General features: G+C 50.3%; 7 protein-coding genes across 7 annotated transcripts; 3 read left to right on the plus strand and 4 right to left on the minus strand.

Annotated features, from left to right (window-relative positions):
• Window positions 1–1,960: 1,960 nt before the first annotated feature.
• On the plus strand, window positions 1,961–2,982 carry PHATRDRAFT_22411 (predicted protein). The gene has a single exon (XM_002182784.1). It carries the CDS (start codon window positions 1,962–1,964, stop codon window positions 2,925–2,927), a length of 966 nt encoding a protein of 321 aa, XP_002182820.1. The 5' UTR covers window position 1,961; the 3' UTR covers window positions 2,928–2,982.
• A 142-nt stretch (window positions 2,983–3,124) lies between these two features.
• Window positions 3,125–4,468, minus strand: PHATRDRAFT_48402 (predicted protein; the record flags this gene model as incomplete). Its single annotated transcript, XM_002182911.1, has 1 exon — window positions 3,125–4,468. Exon 1 carries the CDS (start codon window positions 4,358–4,360, stop codon window positions 3,125–3,127), a length of 1,236 nt encoding a protein of 411 aa, XP_002182947.1. The 5' UTR covers window positions 4,361–4,468.
• A 398-nt stretch (window positions 4,469–4,866) lies between these two features.
• PHATRDRAFT_51134 (predicted protein) lies at window positions 4,867–10,134 on the plus strand (the record flags this gene model as incomplete). Its single annotated transcript, XM_002182785.1, has 3 exons — window positions 4,867–7,479; window positions 7,963–7,966; window positions 10,072–10,134. The coding sequence occupies exons 1-3, from the start codon at window positions 4,883–4,885 to the stop codon at window positions 10,132–10,134; spliced, it is 2,664 nt and encodes an 887-aa protein (XP_002182821.1). The 5' UTR covers window positions 4,867–4,882.
• Window positions 10,135–10,246: 112 nt separating this feature from the next.
• PHATRDRAFT_38848 (predicted protein) lies at window positions 10,247–11,902 on the minus strand (the record flags this gene model as incomplete). The annotated part of the gene is made up of 1 exon (XM_002182912.1): window positions 10,247–11,902. A coding segment is annotated over one exon (1,656 nt), but the record flags the coding sequence as incomplete, so codon positions are not given.
• Window positions 11,903–12,400: 498 nt separating this feature from the next.
• On the plus strand, window positions 12,401–13,810 carry PHATRDRAFT_38849 (predicted protein; the record flags this gene model as incomplete). The annotated part of the gene is made up of 1 exon (XM_002182786.1): window positions 12,401–13,810. One exon carries the CDS (start codon window positions 12,401–12,403, stop codon window positions 13,808–13,810), a length of 1,410 nt encoding a protein of 469 aa, XP_002182822.1.
• Window positions 13,811–13,922: 112 nt separating this feature from the next.
• On the minus strand, window positions 13,923–16,023 carry PHATRDRAFT_48404 (predicted protein). The gene is made up of 2 exons (XM_002182913.1): window positions 15,908–16,023; window positions 13,923–15,504 (listed from the first exon to the last, which is right to left on the minus strand). Exons 1-2 carry the CDS (start codon window positions 16,001–16,003, stop codon window positions 14,038–14,040), a joined length of 1,563 nt encoding a protein of 520 aa, XP_002182949.1. The 5' UTR covers window positions 16,004–16,023; the 3' UTR covers window positions 13,923–14,037.
• A 1,739-nt stretch (window positions 16,024–17,762) lies between these two features.
• Window positions 17,763–18,847, minus strand: PHATRDRAFT_48405 (predicted protein; the record flags this gene model as incomplete). Its single annotated transcript, XM_002182914.1, has 1 exon — window positions 17,763–18,847. The coding sequence occupies one exon, from the start codon at window positions 18,845–18,847 to the stop codon at window positions 17,798–17,800; it is 1,050 nt and encodes a 349-aa protein (XP_002182950.1). The 3' UTR covers window positions 17,763–17,797.
• Between the last annotated feature and the right edge of the window lie 167 nt (window positions 18,848–19,014).

A 19,014-nucleotide genomic window follows, 5' to 3' on the forward strand; every position in this document is an offset into this window, starting at 1 on the left:
GGCCGGGAGCCCAAGAACTCAATCATTGCTTGGCCTTGTGCTCGTCCTTTTGTCGCCAAGGATTCGGCTGCGCGTCGCATCAGCTCATTCAAAGTCTCTGTCAAGGTGTAGGTGCTATGCGGTTGCTGAATGCCAGGTCTCGTGCTAGGTGTGGAAGTACTTCGCAAACCAATGGCTTGCGTTTTCTGCCATTCCTGATCCAAGCGATCACGTTCCAGGATAGCGCGATACATAAACTCGAACCAATTCGTGCGTCGATTAAACACATGAGCTCGTTGCCCTTGTTGTGCAAGACCATCCATCAAGTCCTGTTGAGACCGTTCCAGATCGGCTCGCAAGGCTGTCTTCCAGGAGGCAAATTGCGCTCGGCACATATGGAGCGTCGCAACATCCGTCTCGAGTGATTCGCGTTGCGTGTTCAGTTTATCAACGATAAGTTGCAGCAATCCTTGCGAGACACCGATCGGGCTAGATAACTTTGTTCGCACTCTGGTCTGCACCGTGAGCGATTCTTGCAAAAAGGTTTCGAGTGCGGCAAAATTACTCCGATCCCAGACTCGCGATGATGCTTGCTGCCGTCGCTGTAACGTTTTACTGGCCAGCGCGTCCCGTGCCGAAATTGGTATGACCACGGGTCGAGCTCCCAACAGTTCGCTGGCGTGCGTCGTAACAAAATCAACAACTCGCGCTTTTTCGTTTTGGCCGTGATCACCACCGCTTTGTTCCAAAACGTCCATTTTATTGATAACCACAATGATGGCCTTGCGGTACTGGGATATGGAAGCTAACATGACTCGTTCGGACTCCGGGAAGGGTCGATCGGCCGAGGTCACAAACAAAATCAAATCGGCCGATGGCAACAGACGCAGAGTGGTGGCCGTATGATCGACCAGGACAGCGTTGGTGCCGGGTGTATCGACGAGGGTCAAATCTTGCAAAAGCGGCAAGTCGTGCTGGAACCTGACGACCGTGGGCATAGGTCGTCTCGATGTTGCGCTCTCGGAAGCATCTGGAGCCGATACAATAGTGACGCTATCCGTCGTTGGTATCGCGCCCGTTTCGAGCAGTTTTTCACCCAAAAGGGCGTTCAGTACGGTCGACTTCCCCGCGTTAAACTCACCCGCTAAAACCACACAAAAGGTAGAATTCTGCAGTATTTGAGAGGCTTCGTCTAAATCCCGGGTGGGAACGTTCAGCAGGTTCGCTAGTTGTCGGGTTAGTGCCGTTAGATCCTTTTGGTCCGTTAGAATTCGCCGTTCTTCTTCGTTTAGGAGTCGATAGAGACCGTGGTTTTGTGCCTCATTCTCCAAACTTTCTACTGTGGTAGTTTCGCTTGTCGAAACAGACCGGTTTTTGGGTGCGAACCTTGTTTGTGACAATGCCGACGATGAGAAGGAGGCCAAGCAAAGGGTGCGAGAGCCCTCCACCCTGCTACCCTGGGTTGTGAAAAAGCGAAATTCTTTGTCCAAAGTTGCTGCAGACCAGGAACGCAATCTCCTCCGTACCGTACGAACACATGAGATGGGGTAACCTCCATTGTGCGTGGAGAATGGTCGTCGACTTGCGGCTCGAAGAGCGGGCCAAACGAGTTTACCCATCGTGGTGGCGAGACCAAAACAATGAGACTTTTACTCGTCCTGATTTCCAGGAAATGTAACATTTCGGATGTAGGCATGGGCTGACAATTTGTTAATTCTAGGGTAGGGTAAGGATTCACAAATAGTACAAGCGCTCATTATTCCATGCCAATTAACGCTTTTCTGTCCCCGACTCCGAAAACAGGATGCCATCAAAACAGTAAGGAACAACTCTGAAACGACTGCCTCTACAGAAACAAATCGAAAGATATTGCAATTCGTCTATCTCCTTTCCACAGATGACTTTGCTGTCTACCCGAGCAGACGCTGCAGCGGATCGAGACCACTGGCTTTTCTGACTTTAAAGAGCATTTACCTTCCAGCATGAACACGAGAAGCCCCGCAACTACGTTAGAAACGAGCAGGCCTTCGACTCGTGCTCCTACCGGCAATAATGAGAATACTGAGAGTGATTTGGAGCCGCCGCTAGCATCGCTATCCCTATCTACCAAAGGTCGTTACTTTGTTGTTACCGGAGGGACACAGGGATTGGGTTTGGCGATTGCCATTCAACTCAAAAAAGCGGGCGCCGCTGGACTCTTCTTGGTCGCCCGATCACCCGACAAGGGTCAAGCGGCGGTTGAACACCTACGCCAACAGCACCAGTTGGGAGACGACGGTAAATCGACTTGTCAAGTCTTTTTTCTACCCACCGACTTGTCTGATACGAAGCAAGTGCAAACCGTATTTTCTCGGATTGAAGACCTCTTGTCAACTACCGATGTTGTCAGTGGTCTCGTAAACGCCGCCGCTATAACGACACGGGGCAATCTGTTTACCACCACGTCGAACGAGTTTGACACGCAGTTTTTCGTGAACGTACGCGCCCCCTTTTTGTTGACTCAAGCCTTGGCGGTTCATTGTCGAAAGCAGCAGACACAAAGAACGTCACAAGTGCGGGCCAGCATCGTCAACATTTCCAGTGTCGCCGCGTACGGTGGCGCGCCGTTCATTACAGCCTACTCGGCGAGCAAGGCCGCACTCTCCACTCTAACCAAAACTAACGCGGCTGAGCTCGCGCCTCATGGAATTCGTGTGAATGCCATTCAATTGGGATGGACCTATACGGATAACGAAGATGCATTGCAGACGGCCCAATCGGATCGGGATTGGATCCAGCGAGCCGACGAAGGTGTGCCGTTAGGACGCATTTTGCGACCCCACGATGTCGCCGTGACGGTTGTGTTTTTGTTGTCCGAAGCATCGGCCATGACGACGGGGACTTTAGTGGATCTGCATCCGGAGTATGCTCACGGTCTTATTTCGCTGGCACCGACTGATGCCCGTTAATCCAGACTGCTCTACAAAAGCTCAGCATACGATGGCCTCCGCGCGACTTTTTAACCATGGTAATGACTTTGAAAGCGATTCAAACCTAGAAACAACACCCATGGGGTCTACAATTGTATCATCGCGCACAAGCAATAGAGCGCTTCCTATCGTACTTGAAAACCACTGTTGGTAATAGGTGTAAAAGATAAATCGGACTATCTTACAGACCCCGTACCATACGGGGCTTCAATGGGAATGTACCCCCCTTTGCCCATCTTATTGCAGTAGCCGTAGAAGAAGTCCGTTTCATGTGTACCAGGACCTCGACCGGACCGTCCCCAGGATTGCTCCAAATCGGATCGGACCTTGTACCATTCGTGCACCAGTTTCCGACACAGTCGGTGCTGTAATGAATCATTCTCGTGGGACAAACACCACCACGGTTTTTGGCACAAAGTATAGTGCGTGGTGACAATGTCTTCGAGGTTGCGTTCGCGGCAGTCCTCGCAAGTTTCTGTGTTGGTCCGACATTCGCCTTGGACGACATCATTCACGGTTTTCCCCGTCCGTGGATTATCACACATTTGGTTGTACACGCACCGATTCAGTTCAATGGCCTGACCTGGGTGTAAGACGTTGTAATAGTACGATATGATTCCTTGAAAGGTCATCGAGCCATGAAACGGTCCAACCTTACCACCCCATCCCTGACCATCGCGAAAGTCGCCTTCCAGTACAATGGCACGAAATTCTTCGTAGACATTGAGATCCGGTCGCATTACGAGAAATCCACCCTGTACGGGTTTGTACTGTTTTTTGGGTCCGACCATGTTGTAGTCCAGCGTGAAGAACGCGTTGATACTAGTGGGGAGGGGATCGTCCGGCCACATGACGGAATGTGTTTGGAAAGTGGATTGGCTTACGCCATCCTGCAGCATGGCGTCAAAGACTACATCCATGGGCTTAAGCATAAGCACGTCCAAATCTAAATGTACAGCAATTGGATAATCTGTGAGAGTATACGCTTCCAATTTGATGAGTTCCTTTTCCCCGCAACAACCGTTTTGTTCAATTTTGTTGCGCAGAAAGTCCCCCTTGATATCAGCAACGTTTACAAAAACTTCGCGTTCTAGTAATTCGTATCCAAGAGCTTTTAATGGCAGTGCACAGGATACAGCGGATGGATGGTAAATCGCAAAGAGTGCATAATTGTAGCGTCCCGCTCCGTGTATACTGTTGAGGTGAATCGAGTGTTTCAGTACCGCTCCGCCTTCCGTGATGGGATCCGAACCACAGCCTGTAACAGAAATGGCGTATGCTATCGTCACCGGCGTAGAATTGTTACTTTTAAAAGCGTCAATGGGGTTGGCGCGGGGCGGAGTTTTCGGATGAGACCATGTTTGGGGCAACGGCGGTGAAGACAAGGGGAGATTTTTCTTGCTACCTCGCATAGGCAAAGTCACTATACTCAATAGTAAGCTTAGACATATCAGGAGAATAAAGCCAAAGAGCAGTTTTATGGAGAGGCGAGGCCGCTTGTTCCGTTTGGCAGATACTCTCACCATGGTCATTTGAATGTCTGGATGAACAATCGAAATTGAAAACCCAACAATCACGGGCCGGTTTGTGTTTCACAGTCAAAAATCGATGTTAGTCATCATTTGACGTCAGCTAACAATTCACAAAATTTCTGGAAACGCATCCACGTGGCGTCGCTCAGACGTGCATCCATATCATTTTACTATGAAGCAAACAAGTTCACCGAATATCCCCGAAGCCCGTAGAAAAATACCTCCCTATTCTATTGACTGTGAACTGCACACGACTGGATCGCGAACATGTCAGACTCATACCGAACCCGGATTTCGTGATGTTTGCGAACGCTCCTTCGATTCGTACACTATTTTGGAAACTGCCCAATTTCGAAACATATCATATCTCATAAAAAAGTATCAGACACGAAACAATATACAATGTCAGAACGAACAATCACCGACGCAACGGCCAAGGTTATTGAACAGAGTCTTTCAATTGCCCGCGACAATGGTAATTCTCAAGCCGATCCGCTACACTTGGCTGTGGCCCTCTTTACGGGCGACGACTCCATGGGGGCGCGAGTTTGTACAAAGGTGGTGGCGGACAACGTGGACGTCAACGTGGTTCGCAAAAATTTGCAACGCCGTCTGTTGCAAAAGCCGTCCCAAACACCTGCTCCTCACGAAGCATCGTTGTCGAGCTCGTATTCCTCACTCTTGCAACGCGCCACCAAAGCATCCAAAGCAAATGGCGATGCTTTGGTTGCCCTTGATCACTTGATACTCGCCCTGTACGAGGATCGTGAGGCTGCTGATGTGCTGACCCAATCGATGTTAACCAAGAAGCTTGCGCAGGGTGCCGTTAAGGATTTGCGAGGTAGCCATAAGGTAACATCAGCCAGCGCGGAAGAAACCTACGAGGCCTTGGAAAAGTATGGAATTGATTTGGTCCAACAAGCCGAAGATGGGAAACTCGATCCCGTCGTAGGACGAGATGAAGAAATTCGTCGGCTCATACAGATCTTGTCCCGCCGAACCAAAAATAATCCCGTCCTAGTCGGCGAACCTGGAACCGGTAAAACTAGCATCGTCGAAGGCCTTGCCCGCAGAATAGTCGAAGGTGACGTACCCGAAAGCATTAAGGGTGTTGCACTCCGGACGCTCGATATGGGCGCGCTGGTGGCAGGTGCCAAATACCGAGGAGAGTTTGAAGAACGGTTGAGGGCAGTTTTGGACGAAGTGAAGCGAGCGCAGGGGAAAATGCTTCTGTTTGTCGACGAAATTCATCTCGTACTCGGGGCCGGCAAGTCGGACGGAGCCATGGACGCCGCCAATTTGCTTAAACCTATGCTGGCGCGAGGCGAGCTGCGCATGATTGGTGCTACAACTTTGGAAGAATACCGGAAGCACATTGAAAAAGATGCCGCCTTTGAACGCCGCTTCCAACAGGTGATAGTGAACGAACCCAGTGTGTTGGATACTATATCCATGTTGCGTGGGCTAAGCGATCGCTACGAAACTCATCACGGTGTCCGCATTATGGATTCCGCACTGGTTACGGCGGCGCAGCTGAGCGATAGATACATAACACATCGATTCAATCCCGACAAAAGTATCGATTTAATAGATGAAGCGGCCGCACGAAAACGCACTACACTTGACAGTCGTCCCGAACGAATCGATCAATTGGAGCGACAAATCTTGCAACTCGAAATCGAATCTACCGCATTGGGTCGCGAAAAGGACAAGGAATCTAAAAGGCGGCGCACAGCAATACAAGAAGAGATTGCTAATTTAAAAGAAGAACTGGCACCCTTGAACGCTAAATGGCAGGCCGATAGAGGTCGAGCTGAGGAACTGAAAGAGATCAAGGAAAAGCTAACTACCCTTGAGGCCAAGGCGGCGTCGGCGGAACGTACCGGTGACTACGAAAAGGCTGCCGACTTAAAGTATGGTGCCATTCCTGACCTCAAGTCTCATTTGAAGAGGATCGAAGAATCGGAAATGATACGTAAAGCAGATGCCTCAGACGAAGACAGTTTAGTTTCGGAAACAGTGACCCCCCAGGATATTGCCGAAGTGATCTCTCGGTGGACGGGGATTCCAGTTACCCGCCTCTCGCAGACTGACAGAGATCGCTTACTAAAATTGGATGATCGACTCAAGGAACGTGTCATCGGTCAGGATCAAGCAATCAAAGAAGTAACGGACTGTATCTTACGCTCTAAGGCTGGTCTGTCGCGACCCTCCCAGCCTATCGGTAGTTTCTTATTCCTCGGTCCGACGGGAGTGGGTAAGACGGAGCTTGCCAAGAGTCTATACTCGAGTTTATTTGACGCGGACGAACGGCATTTGATTCGTATTGACATGAGCGAATACACTGAGCAACACTCAGTTGCCCGTTTGATTGGAGCCCCACCCGGCTACATTGGGCATGACGAAGGTGGTCAGCTGACAGAAGCCGTACGTCGCCGACCCTACTCAGTGGTACTCTTTGATGAAATGGAAAAAGCACATCCGCGTGTTTTAACGCTAATGCTGCAGATCTTGGACGAAGGACGCTTGACGGATAGCAAGGGAAGGACTGTCGACTTTACGAATACTGTCATTATTCTGACGTCCAATGTGGGTGCAAAGTATTTGCTGAATCTAACTGAGGAGTCAAAGCGACGGGAATTGGCGCACAAGCAAGTCATGTCGGAAGTTCAATCTCGTTTCGCCCCGGAGTTTCTCAACCGATTGTCGGGTATCATTATGTTCAACTCTCTCGGAACCCAGCAGTTGGAAATGATTGTCCAAAAGTCTATGAGGGGTGTTTCGAAGCGACTCGCCTCTCAAGGAGTTCGGGTGGTGCTGGAGTCTAGTGGCGCCAAAGCGATTCTTGCAGCATCCTACGACCCGAATTATGGCGCGAGACCCGTTGAGCGATATCTCGAGTCAACAGTGGTAACGACTCTCAGTCGTATGCTAATTAGCGGAGATATCTCCAGTGGATCTATTGTCCGCATTGAAGCTGCCGAAGGCGACGACGAGTCGTACGATGACATCAGTATCCCGCTGCGCAAAAAGGCTCGATTGACGTACTCTGTCCAACAAGCGACAGAACATCCAATGGAAACAGATGAAGCCGACGTTTCTATACTGGAAGATGGGGACAATCAAGCTGATGTCGATTAGGGCGACCCAAACTGAGTGAAATGTGTGTCCAACAAAGCGGCAAAGCGTTGAAAGGAACCCCTTACATTCTTACAAAACGTATATATGTCTAGATCCTTTAGACACATAAAATGCAATATCTATTTCGTTCTCAGCCTTTTTTTGGTATTCTCGGTAGACAAGCTCTCTTTTGTTTCCGCCACCTAGCAATCTCTATTTCGTTCTCAACCTTTTATTGGTTTTCTCAGTAGACAAGCTCTCCTTTGTTTCTGCCACTTCTGCGTGTCCACTTGAATTTAGACCCAAAACATCTCTCAATCGTTTCGAGCGAACATCTGCAAACTTGATTGAATCCTCATAAGCCATGTAGGAATCAATTCTTGTTTGGCGATACTTGTCGTTTATTTTGTCCATGACAGGATCAAGCAGTCTCCTTGTTTCTTGTGAAGTCCATCCCATGTGACGTGCACAAAAGGGGATTAGGCCTTGAACATCCGGAATTCCCCAGGTAAAGCGATCGGAACTTTTGTCAACAACTGGCGACAAGAATGCATGCATCACATTCTCAGCCGGAAAATTGTCAGGTGCAATCCACCGGGTACGAGCGCTCTTATGTTTCGAGTGAAACCTTCTCTCCGGTGAGGCTTGCATGGCACCCGCATCCGTGGCTACATTGCCATCGAACGGATTAAACCCATCTAGCCACTGCCGAAACTTTGTTAGGCCTTCCCCTAGGTTATCCGAAACATCGAAGACTTGGAGTACTTCCATTGCGTTCACAATACCGACACCTGTTTGAAAGACATTTGTACACGATAAGCACTTGACAATTCAACAATGCAAACAAGGTGGCTTTAATTGCGTACCTTTGACGCCATCTGTATAGTCTGAACCAAGCAGCATGGCTAGCGCAACCATTGCATTTCGACCAAGCCCCATTTCCCGTTTGGCATCGCTTGCCAAATAAGCTTCGGCGTACATTTTATCCTCGAATATGTTTTTGTAAACTACTTGCCCACCGAAAACAAAGACATCACTGTCTTCGGTCACAATACCATCGACCAACCCCAGCTCCTCGAGGGCAGCGCATTGGGCCTCGGCTTCGGAAGGGGCTTCCACGTACGGAATACCAAACAACTGGAGGAGCTTGATGATCTCTTCTTTCATCTCGTCTGTAACGGTCTCCATATATCTCTCTCGTTGATTTCTTTCTGCACTGTATTGCTTTTCCAGGTCTAGCAGCAGCTTATCGTTTACTTCAGTGACAGTCGCTTTTGCTTCGACTCCGTTGTTGGCGAAAGCCTGCACCGTGTTATCCGTGTCAATGAAAGGCATTTTTGCCTCGAAGGTAAGCGATGAACTCTCTGGAGTCGTAGTCCCTCTCTCACCCTGCTTCAATAGTATCAGGTGTTCTTTAGGTAGGTCTGTGGCAGTATGGTCTCTCGACGAAGTGGGAGTATATGGAAAAAGTCGATGCCTATTCTCATGTAATATAGGGAGTGTCAAAGACTGTCTTGGTTTGGAGGTAGTTATGGCTTGCTTGGATGGACTCGCCGCGTGGACTTCATTCATTGCTCGCCGAAATGCCCTCCCTGCCCAATTCGCTAAATTTGCAGCTGTTCCCTGGGCACGCTCCAATGCGGCGGCGGCTTCTGTCGAAAATCCATCTGCAGTATATGCCTGCGTCGCATCCTGTTTTTGAATCGCTGTCCCTACCTGTAGCGATTCATTAATATCTGTGTGAAATGCATTGGAGGAAAGATGACACTGATCCGATGATCCCGTAGAACCGCCGTTATCCTTCCACTCTACATTACGCTCGTCAACTGGCGTGCCACTCAAGCTAGTTTCTCCGTCTTCCCAATCGACATTATCTTCTTCGACCTCTGATTCAACGTCACGCACATCACTGTCAATTGCAAAATCATGATTATATTGTGGAGATGCGGCGGTAGATGTAGACGAAAGACCTTCTGAACGCTGCATCTTGTGCTCCTGAACAACTTTGACTTTCCTGGCTTCTTCCAACATTTTGTCTTGGGGCTGAGAGCTGTACGCCTCCCGGGCTTCCGCTAGCTCTGCTTCCTCTGCAGCATGAAGGACCATGGCTATCTGCTTGTCCACCACAGATTGCGGGGTGTTTTTAGTCTGCGCATTTGAACGCGCTGGCTCATTCGCTGATAGATTAAACTGAGTGGCAGAGTCTTTGTCATCCGACGGATGACCATCACCTGGCTGTCCCTCTTTTCCACGTGCTGATGGCGAAAGTAAACCTGTAGCACTATCTCTGAGTACCGTCTTGATACTCATATTGACCATTGCCCGCGGCTTTTGACTATCGTCCAAAACAAAATCCCTGCTGTTTTCATCTGTGCTCTCCTTCTCCAGGACAATTGGTGGTGCATGTTTCATTGAGTCTAGTGAAATAATCTCTTTCGTGTCAAATTCTTTTAAGGGCATCTCGTTACCAGAAGTCGAGTCGATGGGTAGAGTCACCAATTCCAGAGCGTTCGCCGGTTTTGTTAAGATTGTGACATCTTTTTGCACAACTCTTTGTGACCTTAGTGATGCAAAAACATCGCCCCGCACCCAATTAGCATCACCATTTGGAGGTTGGCTACTTGCGGATGTCTCTCTAAAACCCACCGACGAGTCAAGCCGTTGTTGGCTGTAGTCTAATTCCATTTTGTTAAGTTCTGCGTTTGGGACGCTGTCATCGTCTTCGCTACTGTCGTCCAATTCCAGAGGTTGTAAATGCGATGTCGCTTGCGGGCGATCCTTGTACCATGCTCTGTTTGTCGAAAGCGTAGACTTTTGATTGACGCGATCCTCTTCTTTTGAAGAATCGCCGTAGTCATCCTCCTCATCCAAAATGGCCCGTCGTCGTTTTTTCCCTGCAGCAGCAAAGGCTGGGTTGGCACATTTTCCGATTCCGACTGACTGTGAATCCTCGTCGGATGATGAATCTCGGTGCGAAAATCGATGGGTACCATTGTTCCGTCGGTTTTGCTGTTGCCGTGCCCGCAGAGCCGCCGACGGTCGCTCCCTTGGCGCGTCTGGTGGTGTGGTACGGTCGTTATCGTCGGGATCATCTTCCCGTATCAGGGATACTCTGGTGTTCCGATCCGACGCCATAAATTCACCCGGTTGGGATGCAAACGCCTTTTCCTCGTCGTGTACGACACGGAGCGCCATGGCGTGTATGGATTGATTGAGACGGATCGACCGCAAAAAGTTGGTGACCTGGACGGACGAAAAGGCGTCGGGGTTGGCGGCGGCCGGCATGAATTCCCGTCGCGAAAGGAGTCGCTGCGTTCGTTTGGCGGCTTCAATAGCATCCCTACGTTGGCCGGGTGGTAAGGCAGCTATCTGCGCCACGTCCATGGTGCCGCGACGCTCATCCCACAAACGGCGTTGGCGTTTATTGGAACGAGGAAAGCCGAGGGAGCTGCTATTGGTTGTTACGGGGTCGTCGCTATTGCTGGACTCGTTCCCAGTCGCCTCGTGGTCGAGCGGTAAATCCCAGTCGTTGACTGGATCATCACCATCGTCGTCGCGGACGTGGGGGTCGTTCGTGTTGTTCTCATTGTCCGAACCGAATTCCAACGCCGCGGCAATAGCAGCGTCACTGCCGGTATCCGGAGGGTATGCGGCGGCAGGTTGTTCCGGAGGCGCAGAATCGGTCGCAGCTTTCGTACCGAGTGAGTCGGATGTAGCCGAATATGCTGCGGGCTCTTCTGATGAATTCGTGGGGTCATTCGATAAAGCAGCGGTAGCCAAAGTTGCAGCGTTCGTGGTCGATCCGTCTTTCGGATTGCCGTCCCGCCCCCCTGGGTTGAAACCGGGCGCCAAAGACTGTGCCGTTCCGGTCGACGACGTTGGGTGGAAGGCTGCGTCGTGACCGTGAGGCTCTGGGACTGTTGGCTTTTTTTGCTGTTGCTGCTGTAGGGTTTGGGCTAGTAGCCGTCGCGCGAGTCGTTGGACTCCGGCTGGTCCCAAGGTAGCGAACTGTTCGCGTTGCTTGCGTCGTCGCATTATTTCACGTCGTTTGATGGCGGGCGTGGGTCCGTCAAAGACGAGGACGGCGCGGATCCCGTGAAAGCGGAGACGACATAGCCGACGGATAAAGCCAATCAAGTGCGCGGCGGGTTGGACCTTGCCCGTGTCCGGATCGCGCATGGCCTTGAGGAACTGCGTGAGCCAAATGGAGGCGTCCACCGCGAGCACGCGGCCTTCCAACGTTTCAATTGAGATGCGACGACCGATGGGCAACAGCAAACGCCACAAGCCCTGGACGCCCATACTGTACGGCGGTTGTTGTTCGGTTGCTACTGACTGTGCCTTGTTGTTGTTATTATTATTCAGAGGCCTTTGCAGTCAATACGATAGTGAGGAAGGAGGTCGTTGCTCCAAAGCAAGCGAACGTCTAATGTAAGGTGCACACACTCGATCAAGACCGTGGGATCCGTGGGAAAAGCTGCTGCCGACTTTTGCGTTAGCGGAATGACTACCAAACACCAGTAGCCAGTATGTTGTATATGTAAATGTGACGAATCGAAAAAATTTATTTAATAAATAAAATATATCAATGGTATTCACAGTCTGTCCAAAGTGGCATTCACTCTCACAGTAAATCGGTTCGTGAAAACTCTGTGGTACTATGATATGTTGTATTCCGAAAAATTTGGCTGCTTTGAGTGTTAGGGTTAACGACCCGAATGGAATATATGTAAGGAGTCCCGGGGGTAGTTGTGGCTACTCACTGTCATTTTCCGTTCGTGTGTGTGTGGGGGAATGACCATGGTGGTCGTTGGCGGCGCGAGCCGTACAGCGGTTCCCCAGCGTCGGGGGAAGGCTGGATCCATCTACCAGTATATTTCCGTCGCGAGCTACTTTGTTCTATTGTTTTTGTGTTTTCTCATGATTTGCACCGTCCTGGAGCTGGACGACGCCCCGGACGATCACGGGGATTTGCACGCCTTGACCGTGTCGACGGTTCCCCAGTCGCGTACCGGGCTTGCCGTGACAGTTCCGCCTATCACAGTGGCTTACGCTGTGACCATTACCGAATGTGGTTCAGACGATGACGCTGCCTGGCGCTTGGCCGAAGGAGCCGCCGTCCTGGCGTACTCGATCCATCAAGCGCACCACGCGGCGTCATCGTCCCCACTCACCCAACCCGAACGACTCCACGAACAGCAACGCTACAACTACACCCTGTACGCTATTTATCACCCCCAAGCCGAGCCGTGTGTTTCGAAACTGAAAGATTTAAACTATACGCTGCTCCGCCGGGACACGCCGGTGGCGGTCCACGAAATCCGGGGGGATTTCTTGCGCGAGAAGATTACCGCGAACGGCTGTTGTGGGGAAAAGGAACTGCTCAAATTGGAAGCGTACACACTGACGTCGCACGAAATTGTCGTCTTGTTGGATCTGGACGTCTTACTGTTGCAACCCCTCGATCGGCTCTTTGACTTTTTGACGTACGGCACGCCACTGCCCCGGGACGATCTCCAATGGCCGGATCGGCCACTTGCCACTACCGCGTACCGGGACATTGGATTGCTCTACACAGTCGACTACGCCATGGTGAATCCAGGGCGAGCGGTCAAACCCTTTCAGGGAGGTGTACTCGTACTCCGCCCGGATCGGAACGTATACGAAGAGCTTCGGAACATCGTTCGTGAGGGAGATTACCGTGATCAGGGTGGCTGGGGAGGACGCTCGAGAAAGTTTTGGGGGAGTATGACCATTCAGGGATTGTTACCGTACTATTACGATATTTTGCACTTCAACGAAACGCGAGCACTAGAATTGAATCGGTGCGTCTACGACAACATGTGCTCCAAGTCACGGAACGGAGACGCGGTCAACGACCGTCCCACGGGGCAGTGCTATACCCAGGAAGAGTCCTGTGAGGACTGTCGGGATCGTAGCGTGGCCACTATCGTGGCTACGCACTTTACGGTATGTCAAAAGCCCTGGACGTGTACGGTACACGGACGAGCCGGCATCGATCATCGACTGTGCCGCGCTTTGCATCACGAATGGTTCCGGGTAAGATCCGACCTGGAGCAGTCCTGGGGTCGCTCGGGTTGGGGCACCGGTGTTTGGCGTGAGCGGGAGCAATTTTTTGGCTTTTGCAACACCTACGGAACCAAGGGATACGAAACAATCACCAGACCATATGGCTCAGCGCGCGAATAAATAACGAAAGTTCTTCTTCCATTGTGGAACATGGAAGAAAGAGAATCTGAGAGCACCAGCGTTGCTTCTCGAAAAGCCTGGTTTACCACAAACTAATTTTGGACAAAATACGAAGCGATTTTGATCCTTTTCTCATAGTTTATTATGTCACTCGCAGTAGTAACAATTGCCGCGCTTCCCACTTTCACTCGAAATTTTGGTGAGTAAAGTTTCCCCTAATTTCGTAGCTAGACCTGCTCAGATATATCTGGAACCATGTCAGCAATCGGATCCGCAACCAAGGTCGCCGCAACGGCAGCGGCTGCGGCAGTCTGCTCATCCGTTGTTTGCACTACCGTGTCTACTGGATGGGAGGTTACAGACGCATCCACTACAGCCGCTGCTGCCGCAACCGCTTCATCGGTAACTTCCTTCGTACCATCAATCAACACAGTCGCACTTTCGGAAGGCGGCGGAGGAGGCATCTTTGCCTTCTGTTCAGCCTGCGTCGGTTCAAGGAATATCTCAGGGTGATCCTTGATCTTCCATTCACTGTTCTTGTCCCAGTCGAAGCCGCGTTGCTCCGCTCGAAAATGCATTCGAGCATACTTTTCGCGAACCTTTACGTGGATGCCAAGTTCTTTGGCAACCGTAATCCAGTTTACTTTCTGATTATGTTCCTTGGCGATGGCATTGTACTTTGCCCAAAGGTTTTTGGAATGTGTCACGATCGAGTCCAAATCACCAGCTGATGATACGACGATGGCAGAACGAGCTTTTTTTATTGGCATATCAAGAGAGTCATGATGCTGTTGCACTTGATGACTAGTTGGGGTCGAGAGAGCAGCGTTGGCAGCTGCTTTAGCGGCTGCTGCACCACGGGTAATCTCAATTGGGACGCGATTGGACGCGACAAGCTCCGCCGCCCGTTTGAGAGCTGCTTCCTTCTGCTCATTTGCAAACTTTTCGCGATGCATCCGGATATCTAGTTTCTTACGCCTCCTTTCTTCACGAGACGCCTCCCGCGATGCACGCTCAGCGGCCTTGCGCACAGCTTGAGCTTCTCGTTCACGGGCCTTGACCTCCTTTCGTTCCATCGAAACGCGACGTTGTTCTCTTTTCATATTCTGACGTCGTTCATTCTCTAAGGCCTTTTCTGCATCCTTGGCAAGGCGGTGAGCCTTCGACACCTCTGAGACTTGCTTCTTAGATAGTTTTGACATGTCGGTTGTAGCCGCGGCTGCGGCAGCAGCTGCCGCTGCAGCCGCATTGTGGTCCATATATGCTGGTAAGGGGACGAAGCCGTTTGCAGCAGAGAGGTTGACGCCAGCAGCGGCCGCAGCTGCCAGGGTAGCGGGATCGGCTGAGGAAAGGTCCTCAAAACTATCAGAATCATCGACAAGAACTCCTCGGATATTGTACAACGAGCAAAACCGTTCGACCTGGGCAACAATGTAGCTTTTATCGAACTCATCCTCGATTCCCAGAATACGCCAAAAGTCTACCGTAGGTTGCGAGGAACTTCCATCCATCCCTGCGTCTTTCGGAGGTATGGACAATCTGCAAAGAAGCTGCGAAGTCAGTAAACCCTTTAGATACGGCTTGTAGTCCAAGCATTTCGCGTCAGAAGTTTCCACCAAAACTTCGTTTTCAGCTGCCCAATCTTTGCACAGCAACTTTAACCATTCAGAGGGGGGCTTGATAGCTTTTCTCATCTTACAAACAAAGGTAGAGGAAATCAACGGTTAGTTGGTTTGAAAACCCGGAGGACAGGCGACGTCTGCTTCTGTGGAATTCTCAAACCCCGATTTAATAGTGAGATCAAATCCAGTAGCGCACAGTGAATTCTGTGCACATCAGTAGAGATTCTACGGGGAGGAATCAAGTGTGTAGGAACTCGTAGCTCATTCTACGAGAAGTTGTCCGAGATTCTCTCGGAGCAGGTTGGGTTATCAGCGCGTATGTACTTTGCCGTACAAATAGTACTGGATTGTACGTCAACAAATACGATCTCAACAACAAAACCCGAGTTCCGGAATCGACGATGCGTTGCAACGACGGCGTCTTGATCGTCATGAAGGCAAGGTTCCGTCGACGTTTCTGTTCCATATTTCTCACCTCAATCTTTTCATGTTTCGAAGGCTCGTGATCGAAGAAGTCTGACGGGGTCGCCCCGACGTCTTCCAACTCATTTTCTTCTCCATCGTCGGACATGGTGATAATTGGCCTTGCTCACACTTTCTTCTTGAAAAGTGCTTCGGCAGTATTGCAAACTAACAGATTTGACAGCATTTTGAGTCTAAATAAGTCCCTTTTTGAAAATTCTCGAAGCGCCAGGCGGGTTTAAGTTTGAATAACCCGGAATCAACTATGTCGTTGATGATCTAAAAAATATCGAGGTCGCAGTGACAGGAAGGATAACTTCTAACAGCAATGGCTCCTTCGTCCCTCGTGTTGAGGCTATCCCACGGATCGATTACAGGATTGTAAGCAGAGTCAATTTGTCTGGAAATTCCATACGCCTTCATACCAGAAATGGAGCTGTGAACTCCAGTGAATGAGAGTTTCTCATTATGACACACCGGTAGCCTCAATTTTTTCAGCAGATAAGCTTCTCGGAGAGGTGTAGACAGACCTGTGAAATTGTAAGAAAATGTACACACGGAAATGCGAGGATAATGGAATATCATAAGTCTCACACTATGTTGACTGTCAGTGAAAGAGCAAGTCCGAATGCTGACCTTGACGAGCTTGCCGATATCGGAGCAGGCCATGGTCACATTATTTCAAGCAACCTTAGAAAGGTCACATATCATAGTTAGCTCGACTTCTGAATTCACCAAAGAATTTATTTCGTGGCACAATCCTCGTTCTCATCTCACGTGATGATGCCATTCACGATTGAACAGTATACGACATGGCAATAGCACAGACGAAGAGAATAAGGCACGGGATGCTAATTGTAAAACACGATCTAACTTGTGACACCTTTCGCGACCTCGCAAACCAAAAAAATTTCACGGGTATTACGTTTAGTTGGTAGCTAATCCTTGGTCGAAACATAGCAAACACCTGATCTCTCTTTCTTGATGTGACGTTCACACAAATTCGTTGGTGGTTCTTTCTGTTTCGTTCGATTTTTATGCTGATTGGACTTCCCAGATGTGCACTTCATGGATACCGAAAGGCCAATCTTTCGCAGAAATTGCGATCAAAGTAATTCTTCGTTTGGTCGTAATGATGCTCGGACTAGTCCTGATGCCCAGCATGGTCATGATCTCCGATCCGGGCACGTATGCCAGTGGCTTTGTGTCTATGTTTATGATGATTCAAGCATTCGTCCTATTCCTTTCCGGCCTGACTGGATCTCTCACCTTGTTCATGCTCTTTATGGCAAGCTTGTTCAGTTTCTTTTTGACAGATTTCTTTGGTACCGTGTTCGGGGGCAATGAGGGATTCTTAAATTTTCGGTCAGAATGGTTGTTGCTGGCGACCTTTCTCACCATAAATATTGTCTTCTTTGCCCTAATCTTGGTTGGACCGCGAGCGCTGGTGAGTCCACGAGGATCGCTTGTCGATCAAGAAGATCAAGAACTAGACAACGCCACAGACAAAATTTCGCTTGTTGCAATCTGAAGGAAGAGGGAACTCCACACAAGCGTTCCATTTTTATCAAGTATTTGACAATGTGCAATGAGTTGGCTTTGTATATGTCTTTACATTAGCCCTGTTTCATGCGTATATATTTTCTATTACGATAACGACGACCATGTCTCTGTCCGAGGTGTCAAGAGCATAGCTTGGAATGGAGCCCAAGCGTCCGAGCTATTGGAGCCTTCTTGATGGTAGACACTCGGCAAACCTTGACCTAAAGCTGGCATGTCAAGGTATGGTTTTTTCTCGTTTCGGATTTTCCGTCGAGCAGACACTACCTAACAAGAGCTAGACTATTATCAGAACAGCCACCTGCAAGAAGAACTGACATTAACACTGCGTAGATATTTAGTCTCACCACGGGCATTCATATTCGTGACGGTTGTCTTTCTCCTCTCGGTGCCTTTGCTTCTTTTTGGATTGCCTTTTCGTCGGGGAGAGCGAGGGTCTTTTCAACTCTTCTGTCTTGGATGGTGTCCCTCCTGTTTCAGTCGCTGAAGCTTTCCCGTTCTCTTGTAGCAGATGCTCCAGAAACGGAGCAGCACGGTTGCGTGGAAGGCGTTCGTCCATCGGAATGTGACGGTACTCCACTTCTTCGTCTTGATCATTTTCGTCTTCCGCGGCGAATACAATTGCACAGGTTTGCGATCGTTTCCACACGCTCAGCGTATCGCGTACGTGTAACCAGTTGGGCAACTGCATTTCCAGTACGCAGTGGAACTGCGCAGCGAGTTGTTGTTGGAACTCTGGGCTGGACGAGCGGCCCCACGGAGCTTGCTCCATGGAAAGCGTGTCACCGTACAGTTCCCCCACGTGAATCACGTACTCTCCACTGAAATACTTCAAACATTCGGCAGCCATGGACACCGACTCGTCCCGTCCCTCTTGTACGTCTTCGTCGGCATAGCAGAGAAAGAGCGTCCGACCCTTGTTTTCCGGCTGCGCGAGCACCGAAGGTCCGCCCCGACGCACCGGGAACGAACCGGCGTTGGCGGCGGACACTGTGGCTGCCGCCAAAATCGTCCCTCCCCGATTCGGATGCATATCGTAGCCCACCACATCGATTCCCGCTTGTCGCGCCAGTCGACACCAGTACGCGTTGGCCCCGCAGCCAATCTCGACGATTGGAGCCAAGTGACGCAAAACATTCAAAGCGGGTTGACTCGGGATCGCCCAACTGCATCGATTGACACAAAGTTCCCCCTCATCTGCTTGTTCCATCCAAATAGCCCCGCGCCGTTCCGGATCCAGTGTGGGCGCAAAGAAACCGTCGCGCTCGTCCGCCGCGAGCGACGTGAGAAAGGTGTCGACCGCTGTCCCCAACGGATTGGGATCGGCCGATTGTGCTCCCACCGCGGAAGCATCCGGCAAGCTCCGCTTACGAGCTTTCTTCGCTTTGGCCATACGAGTAATTGCGCTTCTTCAGCCGTCCGTGTTCGCAAAGGGTGAATGGCGACAACAAAGGTAGTCTATCCTTGCGATTGGTGCCGTACGGATCTGCTAAATCGTGGAAAATGGCACACCGTATCATTGCAGTCTGTCCTAGAACAGTTGCGAATCTTGCGAGCGAG

This window comes from Phaeodactylum tricornutum, chromosome 17 (genome assembly GCF_000150955.2).
Source record: "Phaeodactylum tricornutum CCAP 1055/1 chromosome 17, whole genome shotgun sequence".
Classification (NCBI taxonomy): Eukaryota; Bacillariophyta; class Bacillariophyceae; order Surirellales; family Neidiaceae; genus Phaeodactylum; species Phaeodactylum tricornutum.